The 18,810-nt window shown below is 44.1% G+C and overlaps 1 protein-coding gene across 2 annotated transcripts in view; it reads right to left on the bottom strand.

Moving 5' to 3' along the window:
- The window catches only part of OTULIN (OTU deubiquitinase with linear linkage specificity), a 42,181-nt gene extending 23,377 nt beyond the window's left edge, over positions 1 to 18,804 (bottom strand). For both annotated transcript variants that reach the window (XM_023738394.1, XM_023738396.1), the window contains exons 1-2: positions 18,757 to 18,804; positions 5,614 to 5,690 (exon numbers count right to left, since the gene is read on the bottom strand). In XM_023738394.1, coding sequence (XP_023594162.1) covers positions 5,614 to 5,680 — 67 coding nt within the window. In that variant the 5' untranslated portion in view covers positions 5,681 to 5,690; positions 18,757 to 18,804. The remainder of the gene's footprint in view (positions 1 to 5,613; positions 5,691 to 18,756) is intronic.
- Between the last annotated feature and the right edge of the window lie 6 nt (positions 18,805 to 18,810).

The following is an 18,810-nucleotide window of genomic DNA, read 5'->3' as shown; positions in this document are numbered from 1 at the left end:
AGTCCTTGTTATGCTTGAGCCCACTGTTGCAGCCACTGTGTCAATCCATCTTGCTGAGGGTCTCCCTCTTTTTCACTGACCCTCTACTTTACCAAGCATGATGTCCTTGTCCATGGACTGGCTCCTCCTGATAACATGTCCAAATTACGTGAGACAAAGTGTCACCATCCTTGCTTCTAAGGAGCATTCTGGTTGCACTTCTTCCAAGACAGCGCTTATCAATACCTGACATATTTATTTTTCTATACTGCTCTCCCCACACACACACACACACACACACACACACACACACACACACACACACACACACACACACACACACACACAGTAAAATATAAGCTCCTGGAGGGCAGAAGCTTTGTTTGGTTTCTCAGCTGCATCCTCAGCACCTGGAACTCCACTGATACACAAGTATCTATGAATACTTTATCAAATCAAAGATGCAATAATCTAGACTATGAGAAAATACACTTGATGATTTGTACATTCATTATACAAAGAGATAACACCTACTATAACAAAGCAATACTGAATTGTCTTTACTGATTTATATCCTGTCCTGATCCTGAGTGGCCCTAAGTTATTAATGATAAATGAGAAGGTGATAGAGCTCTCAACATTAGTTGAACCACAGGCCTCATCTGACTCTAATAACGTATCCCCAAAAATCAAAAACATGACTTATGATCAGAGAAATGATACGATAAAGAGCAGTGTTCGATTTTCCCTGTTTAACTTGCGAGGTTTGGGGTTTATTCTGTGGTCTACGCACATGCACGCTCATGGGTATGTTTGTGCGTGTTTTGGGAAGAAAGTGAGGTAAGCTCTCAGGCACCCTTAACTTCCTTTTGAAACAACCGAAGACATAGATGTTAACAATAAAATTAGGCCAGAAATACAAATACCTTACGAGATTTACTCCTGAGGAAATTATACATAAAATGAAAATGGGATAATCAATTCAACAAATGTTACTGAGTGTCTAATATATGCCAAACTATGAGCCAGGCACTGGGGACACAAAGACTAGGAAAACGTTGATTCTGTCCTGAGTGAGCTTACAGATGACTGAAGAAAAGGCAACAGCAATACACCAGGTGTGACAGCCACGAGGGGGACCAAGCCCACAGAGCTGCAGACGCCCCCAGGAAGAGCCTTAAATCCTCCTTGCAGTTTAGGAAAATCAATTTTTTTTTTAAACTACAAGAACGGCCTATTTTACAAATCTCATTATGAATCCTTTTCAAAGACAAATAAACCTCTTATATAAAAGGGAAAATAACACATATACAAATAACGTAGAAACATTTATCTATGGTATATGTCAGGACAGGCTTACAAGTGAAACAGACCCTAAGGTATCAGGGACCACAAATACCCAGGCTGCAGAGTCAACCCTCAAAGTCAAGTTTTAAATTCAAGAACTGTATGTTTTGAGTGTCTACTCAGTGAAGGGCAATGGTCCCTGTCTTTGTCTTTCCATTCACCTCCTCACCATGTACGAGGAACTTGCAATGTCCAGAGTACGGGACACTTGTGGGCCACATTCTCCTACCAGATGGGGTATGAGCTTGAACGGAGAGCACCATGTGTACTCTCACATGTCCAGCCAGGAAGGGCCTCCTGGGGAGAAAGTCCTGCTTCCTGCTCCCCTCGCCTGCATTCCTTATTCCTGCCCACACCAAGACAAGACCTGGCCCCTGGGCAGGGCAGGGAAATGGAGCACTTGCACAGCTGTTACCCATGTGGTAAACGAATTCCCAGTTGGCTACTGTGCCTTGGGAGAACATGCCATGCATCAGACTAGGAGCTGGAGGTGCAGGGCAAGGAGGCGCCTGACCTCTAGCAGCTTATAGTCTACAACAGTTCCTCTTTTTGTTTAACTGCAAAACATACAGACTCTGATTGTTATTTCCAGAAAAGAACATTTCTAATGTACCACCCTCCCCTCCAAAAAAAGGGAAGCTGAAAACCAAAGTGCTAAGCAAGAGGTGAATTAACCAAGAGGTTTGGTCCTTAACTACTATACAGGTGACAGACAAGGACTCAGACCCTCAGAGGGTGGACTAGGGCAGGTATGGACAACCTGTTACTATGATGGGCCAGAAAGAAAATAATTTAGGTTCTGAGGACCATAAGTTCTCTGTCACATTGTAGCAAGAATGTGGCAGACATGGTCCAATAAACATGTTTCAATAAAATTTTATTTACAAAACCGGGCAGTGGGCTGAATTTGGTCCATAAGTCAGAATTTGTGGACCTGTGGACTAGCTGAAAAGAATCTCTTCATTGACAGAGAGGATAAGAGAACTTCTGCCTCCCCTGAAAATTTATAATCACAGATGGGCCCTCCAGTCTAGAAATTAACATACAGTGGTCCATTGTAGGTGACACCCTGGGGTTCTACTAGAAACAGGGCCAAATTCTCTGACACTCAAGCCAGGAGGCACAGGCGCTGCACAGAGGGGCAGAAGCTGAGCTTACAATCCAAAATTTGAAGAAACAAAGAAACAGGCAAAAATAACAGCTGGCATCATTAGATAATCAGACAATGGAATTATCAGATATAGAAGAGTACGTTTAAAACACTTAAAGAAATAAAAGAGTGGATAAGAAACGTGAGTGAAGAGCAACACCCTACCAAAAAGACCAGGTAAAACTGGAGGGAAAACAGAAAGAAAGAGAACAGACTGAAGAAACCGCCCAGGACACAACGGATGGAACACATACAGCCACGCGCCATCTAACACCCGTCTGGGCAACGTCCAACTGCATATCCGACTGTGGTCCCATAATGTTGTGATGTTGTTGTTGTCAGGTGTCGTGTCCGTTCCGACTCGTAGCGTCCTGTACAACAGGACGAAACGCTGCCCGGTCCTACACCATCCTCACAATTGTTGTTATACTTGAGCCCATCATTGCAGCCATTGCGTCAATCTATCTCGTTGAGGGTCTTCCTCTTTTTTGCTGATCCTCTGCTTTACCCAGCATGATGTCCTTCTCCAGGGACTGGTCCCTCCTGATAATGTGTCCAAAGTACGTGAGACAAAGTCTCACCATCCTGTCTTCTAAGAAGCATTCTGGCTATACTTCTTCCATGACAGATTTGCTCGTTCTTTTGGCAGTCCGTGGTATATTCTATATTCTTTGCTAACACCATAATTCAAAGGCATCAATTCTTCCTTGGCCTTCCTTATTCATTAGCCAGCTTTCGCATGCGTATGATTTATAAGGTTACAATAGATTTCAGAAATCCCAATAGGAGAATGGGACATAGTGGACATATCTAATGTCAGTTAGTCAAATGTTTGTCCTAGTATATAGTGTACTTTTCTATGCATAAAACACATTAAATAAATGCTTCCTGATACACTAAAACATCTTTAATATAACAATACAGAAATAATAATAATAATAATGTTTTGATGCACATCACAAAGTAAAGCCCATTTATTGTTACGAACCATCATATGTACCTTTAATTTTTAACCTAATAGGCTTTACAGGGGTTGGTTCATAACTATGGGTTGTACGTAAGTCAGATGTTTGTAACCCATGGACTGCCTGAATATAATATGGTGTTTGCACAACGTCCAAATCACATAACGTCCTATTTCACAGAATGCATCGGGAATGTCAAATGACACATGTATATGAAAGAGTGTGATTAAGAGCTTTGTACGACTGATTAAGGACTAACAAACATCTGATTGGAGTTCTGGAGTAAACAGGAAGAATAAGAAAAAGGCAATATTCAAAGAGATAATGGCTGAGAATTTTCCAAAACTAATGATAACGACGCATCTTTAGATTCAAGAAGAAACAAATATTCCAGTCAATGTGTTTATAAAAAGCCCACTGTTAGAGACATCAAGGAGAAAGCACAGAACACCAGAGGCAAAGACAGAAGGAAAACACACTGTCTACCAAGCATTCAACTGACAGCAATATTTTCAACTACAAAAAAACCAGAAGACAGGAAAATAAAATCGTCAAAAAGATTAAAGAAACTAACTCATCTGGAGTTATTTATCGTTCAGTAAAAAAAGGAGATATAAACCAGCCTTGACACAATGTGCATCACCAGCAGACCTGCTGAAGGCACTCCAAAGGCTGCACTGCAGGAAGGACTGTGAACCCAGAAGGACAGAGATGCAAGAAGCAATGCAAAGGGCTCTTCCATTTTAATCTCAGACTAAATCTGGAAGTCATAAGTGCCACCAAAAAGCTAAAACACCTGTGTGGGGCTACAATGCTGGACACAAGAGCATCCCGACAGAGAACCTGCAGGGTGGGAGAGGAACAGGAAGTCCCTGCTAACAGAGCAGTAAGAAACAATATCTGATGAAGCACTGTCTCCTTAGGAATATGACCAGTGAAGGCCCTGCACCTCAAAGTGAACCCTGAGCGAGTACAGCAGTAGAGACAGGCACCTCTGGAGTTACATGTGGGACAGCAACAGTGTGGCCCAGGGGACACACCTGGCTGGGACCATTACAAAGAACTGTTGTTGTTAGATGCTGCCGAGTCGCTTCCGACTCATAGCGACCCTATATATGACCAAACGAGACACTGCCCAGTCCTGCACCAGCCTCACAATCATCGCTATGTTTGTACCCACTGCTGCTACCCTTATCTCCTTTGATCATCCCAGGGAAGAGTTTCATCAACTGCTAGTGAGGAAGACTCGGAAATTATTACCAAAAACCCCACTGTGTACCATGTTCCTAATTACACATGTGAGAATGCTTTTGTTAACCACAAAGTGAACAGAAGCTAGTTCTCAAAACAAGCCAGTAGAACACATACATCACACAGGTAATATGCTCGGCTGCTAACCAAAAGGATGATAATTTGAACCCACTCAGCAGCTCTGTAAAAGAAAAACCTGGCAATCCACTTCTGTAAGATTACAGCCTAGGAAATCCTATGGGGCAGTTCTACTCTGTCACGAGGATGCTGTGAGTCAGAATTGACTCAATGGCACACAACAACAACAATCCCCAAATCAGGGCAGCACCCCCCCCCACCCCCAGTCCCTGCATGAGGCCAGCCAGGAATAATGCCTGCCCTAGCTTCCATAGGGCCTGGGGGGGGGTGAGAAGACAGGGCATGGCAGAGGAGAACACTCACCCTAAATCAGAAAACAATGAGAGAATGCATGCTATCAACTGCAGGATCATTCTTTCTTATCAATCAGATTCACATGGTCATCTGCATGCAAAGCCATCCAAGCCAAGCTAGCTTCTCCACAAACCCTTAATTTGAAATGAACAATGCACTTCAAATACCATCTCTCCCTCTAAAAATATAAGGAAATCAAGAACTGAGAGAGGGTGGTTCAAGAGATTAAACAAAACAATCCTCACAGGTGCAAAAAAGAATGCAAAGGACGCAGGAAGAACACTTGTGTTAAAATTTCAAAATTTCAGGAAGCACTCTTCCCCCAACATACTTTGGCAAAATGAATCATCTGACGTTGATAAGACCATATGCATGAAAATGTTTCCTAGGAAGTACACCTAATATTTTCTAAAGATGGATATACCGATGTAATGGCATTTTCTATCATAAACAGTAAGAACTCTATAAATAAAACAATTCCGGACATACCTGATGACCCTCTTTCATGTATAAGTAATTCTTTCTCCTTTTCTATTTCATCCGCAGCACGATACATGTCCTCCTCGCTGAAATCACACCAAATTAGACATTTCAAAAATTTGTTGCACTGACATTTTCCCTCTTATCACAATATACAGCTGCTTAAGAACTTTATAAGACACTAAAATTTTGATTTTTTTCACATTGCACGATGACAATGTGATAAAACATGTGCCTTATATCTTCAATGCTCGTGTTCTTATCTCACCACTTTATTCCACTTCCGAGTTTCCTTTTTAAATAGGACACTTCACATTACTCCACTTGACACATGGCTCTGAGGCCTTTTTAACTATAATCTCTATTAATGCCTTAACTATATATTCAGGCATCTTAGCATGCGGCCTTATTAATGAAGCTCCTCAGATGATCCTACCAAGTTCCAAGAATGGAGACAGTACTAACAAAAGCATTTATGTGTGTCAGAAGCAAATTCTACAATAACTAGTCTAGAAAACATGGATAAGAGAGCATCAATTATTCCAAGTCAAGCTGAAAACCTCCTCTAGGGTCCTCCTGCCCCCTCCTCACACATTCAAGCAGTCACTCATTTGCTGTGGAGTCAATCTCCACTGTCCCACACCTGGCCCCTCCCTTTCAATGGCTGCCATTACTACTCGTGACTTCTAACTCATTACAAGAGCTTCCTAAAGAGGCTCCAATCTCATTTTGTGTACTAACAAGAACCTAGTAGGTGCTGGAAACCATGGTGGCACAGTGGTTAAGAGCCACGGCTGCTAACTAAAAGGTCGGCAGCTCGAATCCATCAGCCGCTCCTTGGAAACCTTATGGGGCAGTTCTACTCTGTCCTACATGGTCACTATGAGTTGGAATCTACTTGACGGCAACAAGTTTGGTTTCTTTGATTTAGGAGGTGCCAGACAGGAAGAAACTCCCACTAGATGCTCAACAAAGTTGAAGAAGAGGACCTCTGGTTTTATGATGGCCCCTCCTTCCCTCAAGATTCACCCCAAAATGACAATGATGCGAAACAGAAACACCAACTCTATCTTTGTGGAAACCTGAAGACAGAAAGTGGACAAAGCAATGGTAAATGCCAGCAGAGGGGCATCTGTTGGAGGTCAAGACCAGGGCCAGGAGGAGGAGGCCTCAAGGCTGATGGGGTGGGGTGGACATCTGCTGGAGGGCAGGACCAGGGACAGGACAGGGAGTCTCAATGCAGATAGGGGTAGGGTGGGCATCAGCTGGAGGGCAGGACCAGGGCCAGGAGGAGGAGGCCTCAAGGCTGATAGGGTGGGATGGACATCTGCTGGAGGGCAGGACCAGGGCCAGGAGGAGAAGGCCTCAAGGCTGATGGGGTGGGGTGGGCATCTGCTGGAGGGCAGGACCAGGGCCAGGACAGGAAGTCTCAATGCAGATAGGGGTAGGGTGGGCATCAGCTGGAGGGCAGGACAAGGAGTCTCAATGCTGGTGGGGGTGGGGTGGGCATCTGCTGGAGGGCAGGACCAGGGACAGGACAGAAAGTCTCAATGCAGATAGGGGTAGGGTGGGCATCTGCTGGATGGCAGGACCAGGGACAGGACAGGAAGTCTCAATGCAGATAGGGGTAGGGTGGGCATCAGCTGGAGGGCAGGACAGGGAGTCTCAATGCTGGTGGGGGTGGGGTGGGCATCTGCTGGAGGGCAGGACCAGGGACAGGACAGGAAGTCTCAATGCAGATAGGGGTAGGGTGGGCATCTGCTGGAGGGCAGGACCAGGGACAGGACAGGAAGTCTCAATGCAGATAGGGGTAGGGTGGACATCTGCTGGAGGGCAGGACCAGGGACAGGACAGGGAGTCTCAATGCAGACAGGGGTAGGGTGGGCATCTGCTGGAGGGCAGGACAGGGAGTCTCAATGCTGGTGGGGGTGGGGTGGGCATCTGCTGGAGGGCAGGACCAGGGACAGGACAGGGAGTCTCAACGCAGACAGGGGTAGGGTGGGCATCTGCTTGAGGGCAGGACCAGGGACAGGACAGGAAGTCTCAATGCAGATAAGGGTAGGGTGGGCATCTGCTGGAGGGCAGGACCAGGGACAGGACAGGAAGTCTCAATGCAGATAGGGGTAGGGTGGGCATCAGCTGGAGGGCAGGACCAGGGACAGGACAGGGAGTCTCAGTGCTGGTGAGGGTGGGGTGGGCATCTGCTAGAGGGCAGGACCAGGGACAGGACAGGAAGTCTCAATGCCAGTGTGGGTGGGGTGGGCATCTGCTGGAAGGCAAGACCAGTATACCCAGCAGAACCCCCAAAAAACTCAGGGAATGGGGGCACCAAGTACTTCACAGTTCACAGGTGACACACAGCTGAAAACGGGATCGGCTGATGCTGCACAGGGAGTACTCAGACCCCAATTCCCTATACTCCCTGCCCATGACAGCACACCCCCACCCTACACAGAAGAGGAGGGTCCTGACACAATGGACCACAGGAGAAGGAGGTGCCGGGCTGGAAAAAATGGAATTAAGTAGAAACCTGAGACACCACCAGTTCCAATTCCCTTTTCACTCCAGCTCCTAGTACATGGCCCCACACAGCTTGGGGAAGGAGAAAGGAGAAGGTGCAGGGAGAGACACAAGAGGGTGGTAAGAGAGGCAGGCTGAGGTGGGCAGTCTAACATGTTCCTCCTGCCCTCTCCTGGTGGGGAACTAAACACGCAGGGCACTAAAGCCTGAATCTGGACCTCACCCACTGCGCCAGCCTGAGTGCCACGATTTCCCTACACACAGGCCACACTCAGTCCAGACCAGAGCCTGCAGTTCCACACTTGTGATTTGCTCTGGTTGCTCTCTCTGCCCGAACAGCTCACATACCCCTGACCTGTCTCCCAGCTAACCCATCATGACACATGCTGTGTGAAAGATCCTCGTGTAGAGTGCAATGGTGAGGAAAGGGACCCGGTTTAACCACTCCCTGCATCAGCCCTTACCAGCCTGTAATTAAAGTAACTACACCTCTCGGCGCCTCTGCTTCCCACCTATAAAAAGGATGGCAAGAGTATTCATTTCACACCATTGTTGTGAGAAATAAATTGACACACATAAAACACTTAGCCCTCAAAAAAGGTACTATTCTTATTGTCACATATATCCATTGGTGCAGAGTATGCCTTGACAACCAGCTAACAACCCCTTCTTATTCCTTCTTTCCTCACTAAGTACAGGCACGACCATGAGCATGTGTGTGCTTGTTTTTTAATGTGGTGGGGTGAGGGGACAATATTAGGGAAAGGTACTTTCCATGTGCTCTGACTCCAGCGAGATTTCAAATAAAAGGTGTGATGACACCACAGAGACTGTGCCAGAGCTAAAAGCAAACAGAAACCAGATTCACAGCAACCATGCCTCAAACACCTAAAATAAAAAGTGACTAAATGTGTTAGTTCTTCTCTTGCTAACTTAACATCTTTCAGCCTCCTCCCTAGCTTTATCAAAGAAAAAGAGAAAAATTTTGATCCTTTCAAGTAGGCACGTAAGTGGATTGCTTTCATAATATGATTATCAGAAGCATGGCTTTGGCAAGCCACTTCCACAAGCGTGGCCTCAGTTTCCTCGTCTTCAGAAGGAGAGTGGACAAGAGCTACATGATCTACATGGTTTCTCTTCCAAATCTGAGCTTTAGCGATCTGTCAATCTATTTATCATTAAAGTTGCACTTGAGGAGAATTTCGGGGCTATCCTGCATGCACATTTGGCTCCACTCTTGTCCTCTTACGCTCTACAAAATAACCCAAACACAATCGCAAGGCCAGCACCCAGAGGAGCTCCTCTAAGCAGGCATCTCTCAGTACAGCCACAAACTCCTGCAAAAGCCACACAGGGGAACAGAAGAGAGACAAATAGCAGAACAAACAGCAGAACTAAATGCAGAGAGAAGACAGAGCAGAACGGGAGATTATTAGAAACAAAAAGCAGTGATTCAGGACATGCAAAAAGGCAAAGTAGAAATTGACAACGGCCCAGAGTATATTCAAATGACTGTAGCCACTACTGGATTTGGCTCAGATCCTGTGCACAAGTGTTCGCTAACTTCCCTGACCACCAGGCACATATGGAAATTGTAATATGGCCTTAAAGGCAACCCTTAAAATGATCCCAAAGCTGTATCTCCACGGAGAGACGATAAATTTTAAGTTTAAGCAATAAAGCTCAAACACTATGGTCAGAAAGGAAGACATTTAACAGCCAGAATGAAATAGTCACACACCTAATTTTAAGACAATCAACTCTGCATAAAAAAAAAAAAATTAAAAAGAAAACAGGAAAAAAAAAGGTGAGAAAAATAAAAATGATACAGTTCTTTTAAAACTATATCATCCAGTAAACTTTTAATTTAGCATTTTTAAATATCAGAAGCTACTACAATGATAAATGTATCAAAGGCTGAAAATAAAGACAGAATGAAATTACATTTAAAATTAGGAATCTGAAATAGAGGTTTGGTTTGAAACTTTATGGGAAGGGAAGATCATGAAACAATGAAAGGAAAAAGGATATTTACAAGATAAGAGAAAATCACAGATGCTGAGCAGTTCCAGAAATCTGACAACCTATTGTATGTAGCTGTCAAGTGGGGGCTGGGGGATATCCACTATTTGACACAAAAGAGGCCCAGAGACAGTCTCAATGATCTCCAAAAAGATCCCCAAAAGGCACTGTGCCTTTCCTTAGAAAGGACAAAAGAATAAGAAAGCAAAACGTGTCCTTCCAGAAAACATAAAGATAGCTAGAAAAGTAATAAAGAACACAAGTAAAACAAAATGTTAAATGTGCTTGGGAGATCCCGGCACTTGAGCACACTAGTTACACAGCTGAGTTAAATTTTAAAAACCACGATACTAATAAGTCCTCCTTAGAAATTTCTTAATTTAGCCCCATTGTTGCTGTCGAGTCAATTCCGACTCATAGCGACCTCAGAGAACAGAGTAGAACTGTCCCATAGGGTTTCCAAGGAGTGGCGGGTGAACTCAAAACTGCTGTCCTTTTGGTTAGGAGCCGAGCTCGTAACCACTAAGCCACCACGGCTCCAATTTACCCCATATCAATATTTTAAAATGTGTATTTACAAGTTCCCACAAACAGGATTTACCCATTTTCTCTCAAGCTAGAGATGAAATATTCTATTATTCATATTAAAACCAAAACCAAATCAGTTGCTGTCAATTCATACTGAGAGGTCAAATATCAAGCTGAATAAGTTATATGATGTGCATACCAAATTATAACTGACGCCTTTGCTCCAAAGACCTGCATAACAATTGTTTTTAGTCAATAAAACACAAGTAAACATCTTTCTGGTATTCTCTGCTTCCAGCCAAGATCCATCTGACATCAGCAATGATATCCCTCTTTCCATGTCCTCTTCTGAATCTGGACTGAATTTCTTGAAGTTCCCTGTCAATGTACTGCTGCAACCTTTTTGAATAATCTTCAGCAAAATCTTACCTGCGTGTGATATTAATGACATCGTTGAATAATATCTGAATTCCAACGGATCACTTTTGTTTGGAATGGGCATGAATATGGATCTCTTCCAGTCGGCTGGCCAGGTATCTGTCTTCCAAATTTCTTAGCATAGATGAGTGTGTGCATCCAGCACTGCATCCATTTGTTGAATCATCTCAACTGGTATTCTGTCAATTCCCAGAGCCTTGTTTTTCGCTAATGCCTTCGGTGCAGCCTGGACTTCTTCCTTCAGTATCATCGGTTCTTGATCATATGCTACCCCTGAAATGGCTGAACTTTGACCAAAATTCTTTTTGGTACAATGACTCTGTGTATTCCAACTTCTTTTGATACTTCCTGCATCATTCAATTTTTTGTCCATTGTTGTTGCAGTTAGGTGCTGTCAAGTTGGTTCCAACTCATAGTGACTCTATGTACAACAGAAAGAAACACTGCCCAGTACCGCACCATCCTCACAATCTTTGCTATGTCTCAGCCCACTGTTGCAGCCACTGTGACAAGCCATCTCATTGGGGGTCTTCCTCTTTTTTGCTCACTCTCTACCTTAGCAAGGATGATATCCTTCTCCAGGGACTGGTCCCTCCTGCTAACGCGTCCAAAGTAAGCGAGACAAAGTCTCACCATTCTTGCTTCTAAGGAGCATTCTGGCTGTACTTCTTCCAAGACAGATTTGTTCGTTCTTCTGGGAGTCCATGGTATATTCAATATTCTTCGCCAACACGATAATTAAAAGGCATCAATTCTTCTTCGGTCTTCCCTATTCATTGTTCAATTTTCACATGCATATGAGGCAACTGAAAATCTTATGGCTTGGGTCAGGTGTATCTTAGTCCTCAAACTGACATTTTTGCTTTTCAACACTTTGAAGAGGTCTTTTGCAGCAGATTTACCTAATGCAATACGTCATTTGATTTACTGACTGCTGCTTCCATGGGCGTTGATTGTGGATCCAAGTAAAATGAAATCCTTGACAACTTTGATCTTTTCTTCATTTATCGCGATGTTACTTACTGGTCCAGCTGCGAGGATTTTTGTTTTATTTATGTTGACGTGTAATCCATAATGAAGGCTGTAGTCTATGATCTTCATCAGTAAGTGCTTCGAGTCCTCTTCGCTTTCAGAAAGCACAGAATCCTTCAATATTGCAATTCAAGGCTTGAAGTTTTTCTTCAGGTCTTTCAGTTTGAAAAATGCCGAGCATGTTCTTCCCTTTTGATTTACTAACTCTGGGTCTTTGCACATTTCATTATACTACTTTGTCGTCTCAAGCCACTCTCTGAAATCCTCTGCTCAGCTCTTTTACTTTATAATTTCTTCCTTTCGCTTTAGCTATTCTACATTCAAGAGCAAGTTTCAGAGTGTCTTCTGACATCCATTTTGGTCTTTTCTTTCTAGTGATCTTTTGCTTTCTTCATGTCTGATGCCCTTGATGCTATCCCACAATTCATCTGGTCTTCAGTCACTAGTGTTCAATGGGTCAAATCTATTCTTGAGATGGTCTCCAAATTCAGGTGGGATATCCTCAAGGTAGTATTTTGGCTCTCGTTGACTGAATTTTCTTCAGCTTCAACTTGAACTTGCAACATGAGCAATTGATGGCATGTTACGCAGTCGGCCCCTAGCTTTGTTTTGACTCATAATATTGAGTTTCTCCATCGTCTCTTTCCACAATGTAGTCAATTTGATTCTTGTATATTCCATCCAGTGGAGTCCACGTGTACAGTCACTATTTATGCTGTTGAAAAAGCATTTGCAGTGAATGAGTCAGTGGTCTTGCAAAATTCTATCATGCGATCTCCTAGGTCATTTCTATCACACCAAGGCTACATTTTCCAACTACTGATCCTTCTTCGTTGTTTCTAACTTTCTCATTCCCAACACCAGTAATTTTCAATGCATCTTGACTACAGAAGTTGGTAAAAATCTTCAATTGCTTCATCCTTGGCATTAGTGGTTGGTGAGTAAATTTGAATAACAGCCGTATTAACTGGTCTTCCTTGTAGGTGTACGTATATTATCCTATCGCCGACGACAGCACTGTACTTCAGGACAGATCTTGAAATGTTTTTTGATGATGAATGCAACGCCGTTCCTCTTCAATTTTTCATTCTTGGCATAGTAGACCATTATGACTGTCTGATTCAAAATGGCCAATACCAGTCCATTTCAGCTCACTAATGCCTAGGATATGGATCTTCAAGCGTTCCATTTCATTTTTGGCAACTTCCAATTTTCCTTGATTCTTACTTTGTGCGTACCATGTTCTGATTATCAATGGATGTTTGCAGCTATTTTTTCTCATTTTGAGTCATGCCACCTCAGCAAATGAAAGTCCCAAAATCTCGACTCCATCCACGTCATTAATGTCAACTTTACTTTGAGGAAACAGCTCTTCCCTGGTCATATTCTGAGTGCGTTCCAACCTGAGGGGCTCATCTTCTGGCACAATATCAGACAATGTTCTACTGCTATCCATTAGGTTTTCATTGGCCTGTTTTTTCATATGTAGATCGTCAGGTCCTTCTCCATCTGTCTTAGTCTGGAAGCTCCACTGAAATCTGTCCATCATGGGTGACCTTGCTGGTATTTGAAATACTGGTAGCACAGCTTCACAACTAGCAAGCCGCCACAGTACGACAAACTGACAGACGACTGGTATACATATTTGAAAACTTATTAATACAATGCTCACTACATATGGACAAAATTAATACTTTTCCCAAGAACTATAAGCTAAAAACATATAGTGAAGCAGAAGACATTTCTATGAAGTCCATTTTCAATTTCTGGTTCAAGTAAACACATAATATGAAGAAAATCAACTTGATGGGGAGCAGAACTCAAATTCTAGTAAGAAGACCAGACTTAATGGTCTGACTGAGACTGGAGGAACTCCAGAAAGCATGGCCCCTGGATTCTCTATCAGCCCAGAAATTAAACAATTTCCAAGGCCAACTCTTCAGACAGGGACTGGACTGGACTGTGGGACATAAAAGTGATACTCGTGAGGAGTGTGCCTTTTAGCTCAAGTAGATACAAGAGATTAAATGGGCAGCTTCTGTCCGGAGGTGAGATGGGAAGGCAGAGAGGGTTAGGAGCTGGTTGAATGGACATGGGAAATCAGGGGTAGAAAGGAGGAGTGTGCTGTCACAGTATGGGGAGAGCAATCAGAGTCACATAACAATGTATGTATAGATTTTTGTATGGGAAAAAACAAAAAGAAAATCAACTTGAAGGTATATGCTAAGCTAGCAAGACAGAATTTTAATCATACCATTATAGGACCCCTGGTGGCACAATGGTTACGCACTGGGCTGCTAACTGAAAGGTCGGCAGTTCGAATCCAGCAGTCACTCCACAGGTGAAAATACTTGGTGATCTGCTCCCAGAAAGATTACAGCTTAGGAAACCCCATGGGGCAGTTCTACTCTGTCCTATAAGGTCACTATGAATTGGAATCGACTCAATGGCACACAATAATACAACATTATAGCCTTTGCACCAAATTCCCCTTAGTTGCCAAAAAGTTAAACTGAGTATGACTTTGTTCAGCTCTCTGGACTTGAATCCTGCAGTTGAGACTTAACCTGGCCTGTCCTAGAAGACTAACGGCCCAGGCAGCATTAGTGAGGCAGCACCAACCAGGGTGACACCAACGCATCTTCTCACACAGGCGCAGGAAAAGCAAAGACCACTAAGCCCAGCTTTTCTCTACCACTTGGCGATTATAGGAATGGGTAAACAACGCATCAAATGCAGGAAAGTACCGGCACCAAGGCCAAAATTCCACCCTGCTTCTGTCAGTGGGCTTTCCACGATTGGCTCGTGCTACTCTGCATGACTTTCAGAGGTACCTGGGGACAACCCAGCCACCCTCAACAATGAAGCTGGATTCTCAGAGATATACCAGCTCTAAACCCTGAAGCAGACTCTACAGCAGGGTGGGAGTAGGACAGGAGGCAGTAGCTGTTACCCCTACATCAAATATACCTTATCCCCATCCTCCAGGGGCTGCTAAGATGTAAGGTGGGACAGCAACACCCAAGAACAATGGTATAATGATTTTTGTTCACAGTCTGTTTGAGAAGCCAAAGCTTTCATCAGAACCTCACTCCCAAAACATAAATACACATAAAACACTGCCTTCAATTTCAGTTTCTTCAAGTTCACAGACATAGGCCCACACACACAACCAGCCCTGGACCCCAGATTCAAACTGGCAGACACAGAAGGACCACATCGTAGGTTCTCTTCACTAAGTATTTCTGGTCTGGCCAACAATGATGTCCTAGGATCATCTTGGTCCTCAAGGAACTTGGTCAGGATTAGCTTAGCTGAGAGCAAGACAGATATACAGTATGAGTGTATAAGTGTCAAATGATGGGGGTTGGGTGGGCAGGGGATAGAGCTTAAGAGAGCTGCTGATAGGAACACAGAGGCTTCAAGAAGAAAAGTCAACTAAATCTGACCTAGAAGACTTCTTCAAATGGGACCCTAAGTCATCTTGTTAGTCATCCTTACGGCTTGTGCAGGGGATGCCAGCAACCACAGCTCTACAATGAGCAAAGCAAAAAGATTTAGAAAGCAGCTTGTCCATGAGATTTTTGTCTCTCTTCCCCTAATTTTCTCCCTCATGAAATGTGGTGAGCTTAGTTAAAAGAAACCAGAGTCTACTATTGTACTTCCTAGGAAATGAGCCATCCCTTGCCCTATCCATCACTGTACCCTTCAAAGAGTCACATCCCAAAATGTGTAACAGTTGAAAAGCTGGGCTATGATTCATAATTATTGTCCACTGAATGAATTAAAAATGACTCCATGGGATATCTCAAAATATTTTCAGTCAGGTGATGTTTCATATTTCCATGTGCAAATACTTCACTCAATTCCCATATGAGGCAAACTCAACTCTCTGGGTGGGAAGAAAGGCCTTGACTCCAAGAACAGAAAACCACAGGGATGAAAAACTATTTTAGATCCCAACTGAGGCATTGTACTATTTATTTAAATTTTCGCTCAACTATTAGGCTGCATATATCATCACATAGGAAATGATGTGCATATGTTATACTGCAAACTAAACAAGTAATGTTTACAGGACGCAATACAGTTTTTCTGAGAAAACATCACAGAGCAAAGAGAAAAAGCCCCACTATCCGTATGCAGCTGACCCAGAAAGATGGATAGGTTTGAATGTTCAAAACTTAAGATGTGATATGCAAAAGTTAGTATCTGAAAATTATATTCACCTCCTTTCTCTTGTCTCACCCATCTTATGAGAGTTAACCCCACTGCCATCGAGTCAATTCCAGCTCATAGCAAACCTATAGGACAGAGCAGAACTGCCCCATAGGGTTTCCAACAAGCAGCTGGTGGATTTGAACTGCTGACCTTTTGGTTAACAGCCTGCGCTCTTAACCACTGTGCTACCAGAGCTCCCTGAGAGTTAAAAGGGAATGAAATAATCAAAGGCAACAAAAAAAGAAAAAGAAACTGAGCTGCTAAATAAACCACAAAGTCAAACATCTATTCTGGGCATAAAAAACGTGAAGTTTGCCACTATAAATCATGACACTCTGCTTGGTTTTGCTGAGGAAGCTGGGAAGGGGTGGGTGAAGGCTCCCACCCAGACATCAAGGCACTGCTGGTGTCCCCCTGGCCAAGCTGCATAATGAATCTAAGACTCAGTTTCCTAATGTGTAAAATGAGAAGCCTGGGCTGGGATTTTTAGATTCCCTTCAGCCCTAAGTCTACAATTCTACTGACAGTAGACAGAAGACGCACCTCTGCCGCCAAAACTTTTCATCGGGAAAGAGTGCTCCTTCCCAAAATGGTCCATTTCCCCAGGCACTCAGATTCTGGGAACCACACTGAGCAAGAAAACTTGCCATATAACTATGCCCATGTAATTTTGGGAACATGGTTCTGGCATCAATGTTTCTGCGTCTCCCAGGGCATGGAACTGCTCAGGCCAAGGCGGAGGTATAGCATCTAAGGGAGGAACAGGAGGAAGGAAGCAGCAGCCAGGCACTGCAGCAGCAGTTAGGAACCAGTATGTGGCCAGTGGGGGGGTGGCAGGGGGGAGCAGAAGCACAGACTTGCCTACTTAACAGTAGGCAGGGTCCGGGGTAGGCGTCTAACCCACAGAGCAAACCGGCAGCCACAGGCCGAATCAGCTCACACCTGGCCTGCACAGTGTTTTCAACTAAAAGAAAAATTAGGAGCTACGATTTAAAAGTCAGAAATCCCTGGGAGGGCGCAAATGGTTAAGTGCTCAACGACTAACAGAAAAGTTAGTGGTTTGAACCCACTCAGAGGGTGCTTCAGAAAAAACGTCTGGTGATCTGCTTCTGAAAGGTCACAGCCTTGAGAACCCTATGGAGTTCAGCTCTACTCTGACAGACATGGGGGTCACCATGAGTCAGAATCCACTCCAGGACATCTGTTTTTTGGTGTTTTTTTGTTTTGTTTTGTTTTTTTTAACCAAAGTTAGGATATCTGGGTAATTTAAATATGAAGATCCTGCAAAGACAGGATGGAACTTAGCGAACCCCGTCCCCAAAAGAGATGGGCACAAGCTCTTCAGGTCGTCAAGGTCCACACCTGGCCAGCTGCAGTCACTAAAGTTACCTGCCTCGCTCCAGGGGAAAGAGACCTCCTACTCGAAAAGAAGCCTTTCTTTCGCAGTAGCTGTTAGCCCATTAAGTGTGACTAATACCATCCCAAGGGCTTTGGGTGCTCAATAAAGGAGAATCTGAAAGTCCACTTTAAGGCCATATGCAAATAAAGGTTATTATTACATAGTATCTGCAAATCAGGCCTCCACTGACCCCTTATTAGGAAATGCAGGAAAAAAAAAAAGCCTCCTTTGAACACACCTTACAATTCAAATTTCAGTCCAATTATCTGACAAACTGGTTATCTGAGCTATTTAGCGACTTTTACAATTCTAAATTTGTGCCTGCAACTTCTAAGCGTACAAAAGTTTATACTGGGTAGAAAAGTTTATATTGCGCTCCTACCTCCACCCCCAGACCTTCAGCAGTATACTATAAAGGCTCCAAATTTGTGCCATTTTTCTTTACAATTCAGTATGTAATTTATTTAACCAGCACTGATGTTCCTATTTAAAAATAAAGGAGGTGAAGGAATCGAGTCAAGCTCCAAAGTCTGTCCGACAGCTGGGACAATCATCAAGCGCCGACTTGCCTTCCAAGAACAAACATGTCTGTGGCTCAGTTTTCAGGCGGCTGTGGCTGTAGCAGGGGCGACCTTACTTTCCTCCCGTACCAGGGTGGAGGAAAGATCTACTGGGAGTTAGCTATAAAATAAAACGCTTTTCGCGTTTGTTTCCCTAGTTTCTGAGACTTTCTGTAACTTTACGGATAAGCAGATGTCACAAAAGGGGACACTGGTTCCCCAGAACTGAGGAGGCATTCCAGAAAGCATTTGTACACGAGCTCTAGTAAAAGTGTCTTTCTGTTCCTCCTAGTCGCCAACAACCCAACTTAGACCTGAGGATGCCCAAGGGGCCTCTGCGGTCCCCCCGCCCAGCTGTCCTCCGGGGTCGCCCGCCCCAGCCTTCGAGAGGACCCGCGCCCGCCGACCTCCTGCCCCGCGACGCGTACTCACTGCTCGGCCGGGCACCGCGTCGCAGGCCGGGGCTGTCCGCCGGCCGCCGCCTTC

The sequence above is a fragment of the Trichechus manatus genome, unplaced genomic scaffold, assembly GCF_000243295.1.
Source record: "Trichechus manatus latirostris isolate Lorelei unplaced genomic scaffold, TriManLat1.0 scaffold00116, whole genome shotgun sequence".
NCBI lineage: Eukaryota > Metazoa > Chordata > Mammalia > Sirenia > Trichechidae > Trichechus > Trichechus manatus.
The sequence above is the reverse complement of the archived record's forward strand: the minus strand, read 5'-3'. Positions and strand labels throughout refer to the sequence as shown.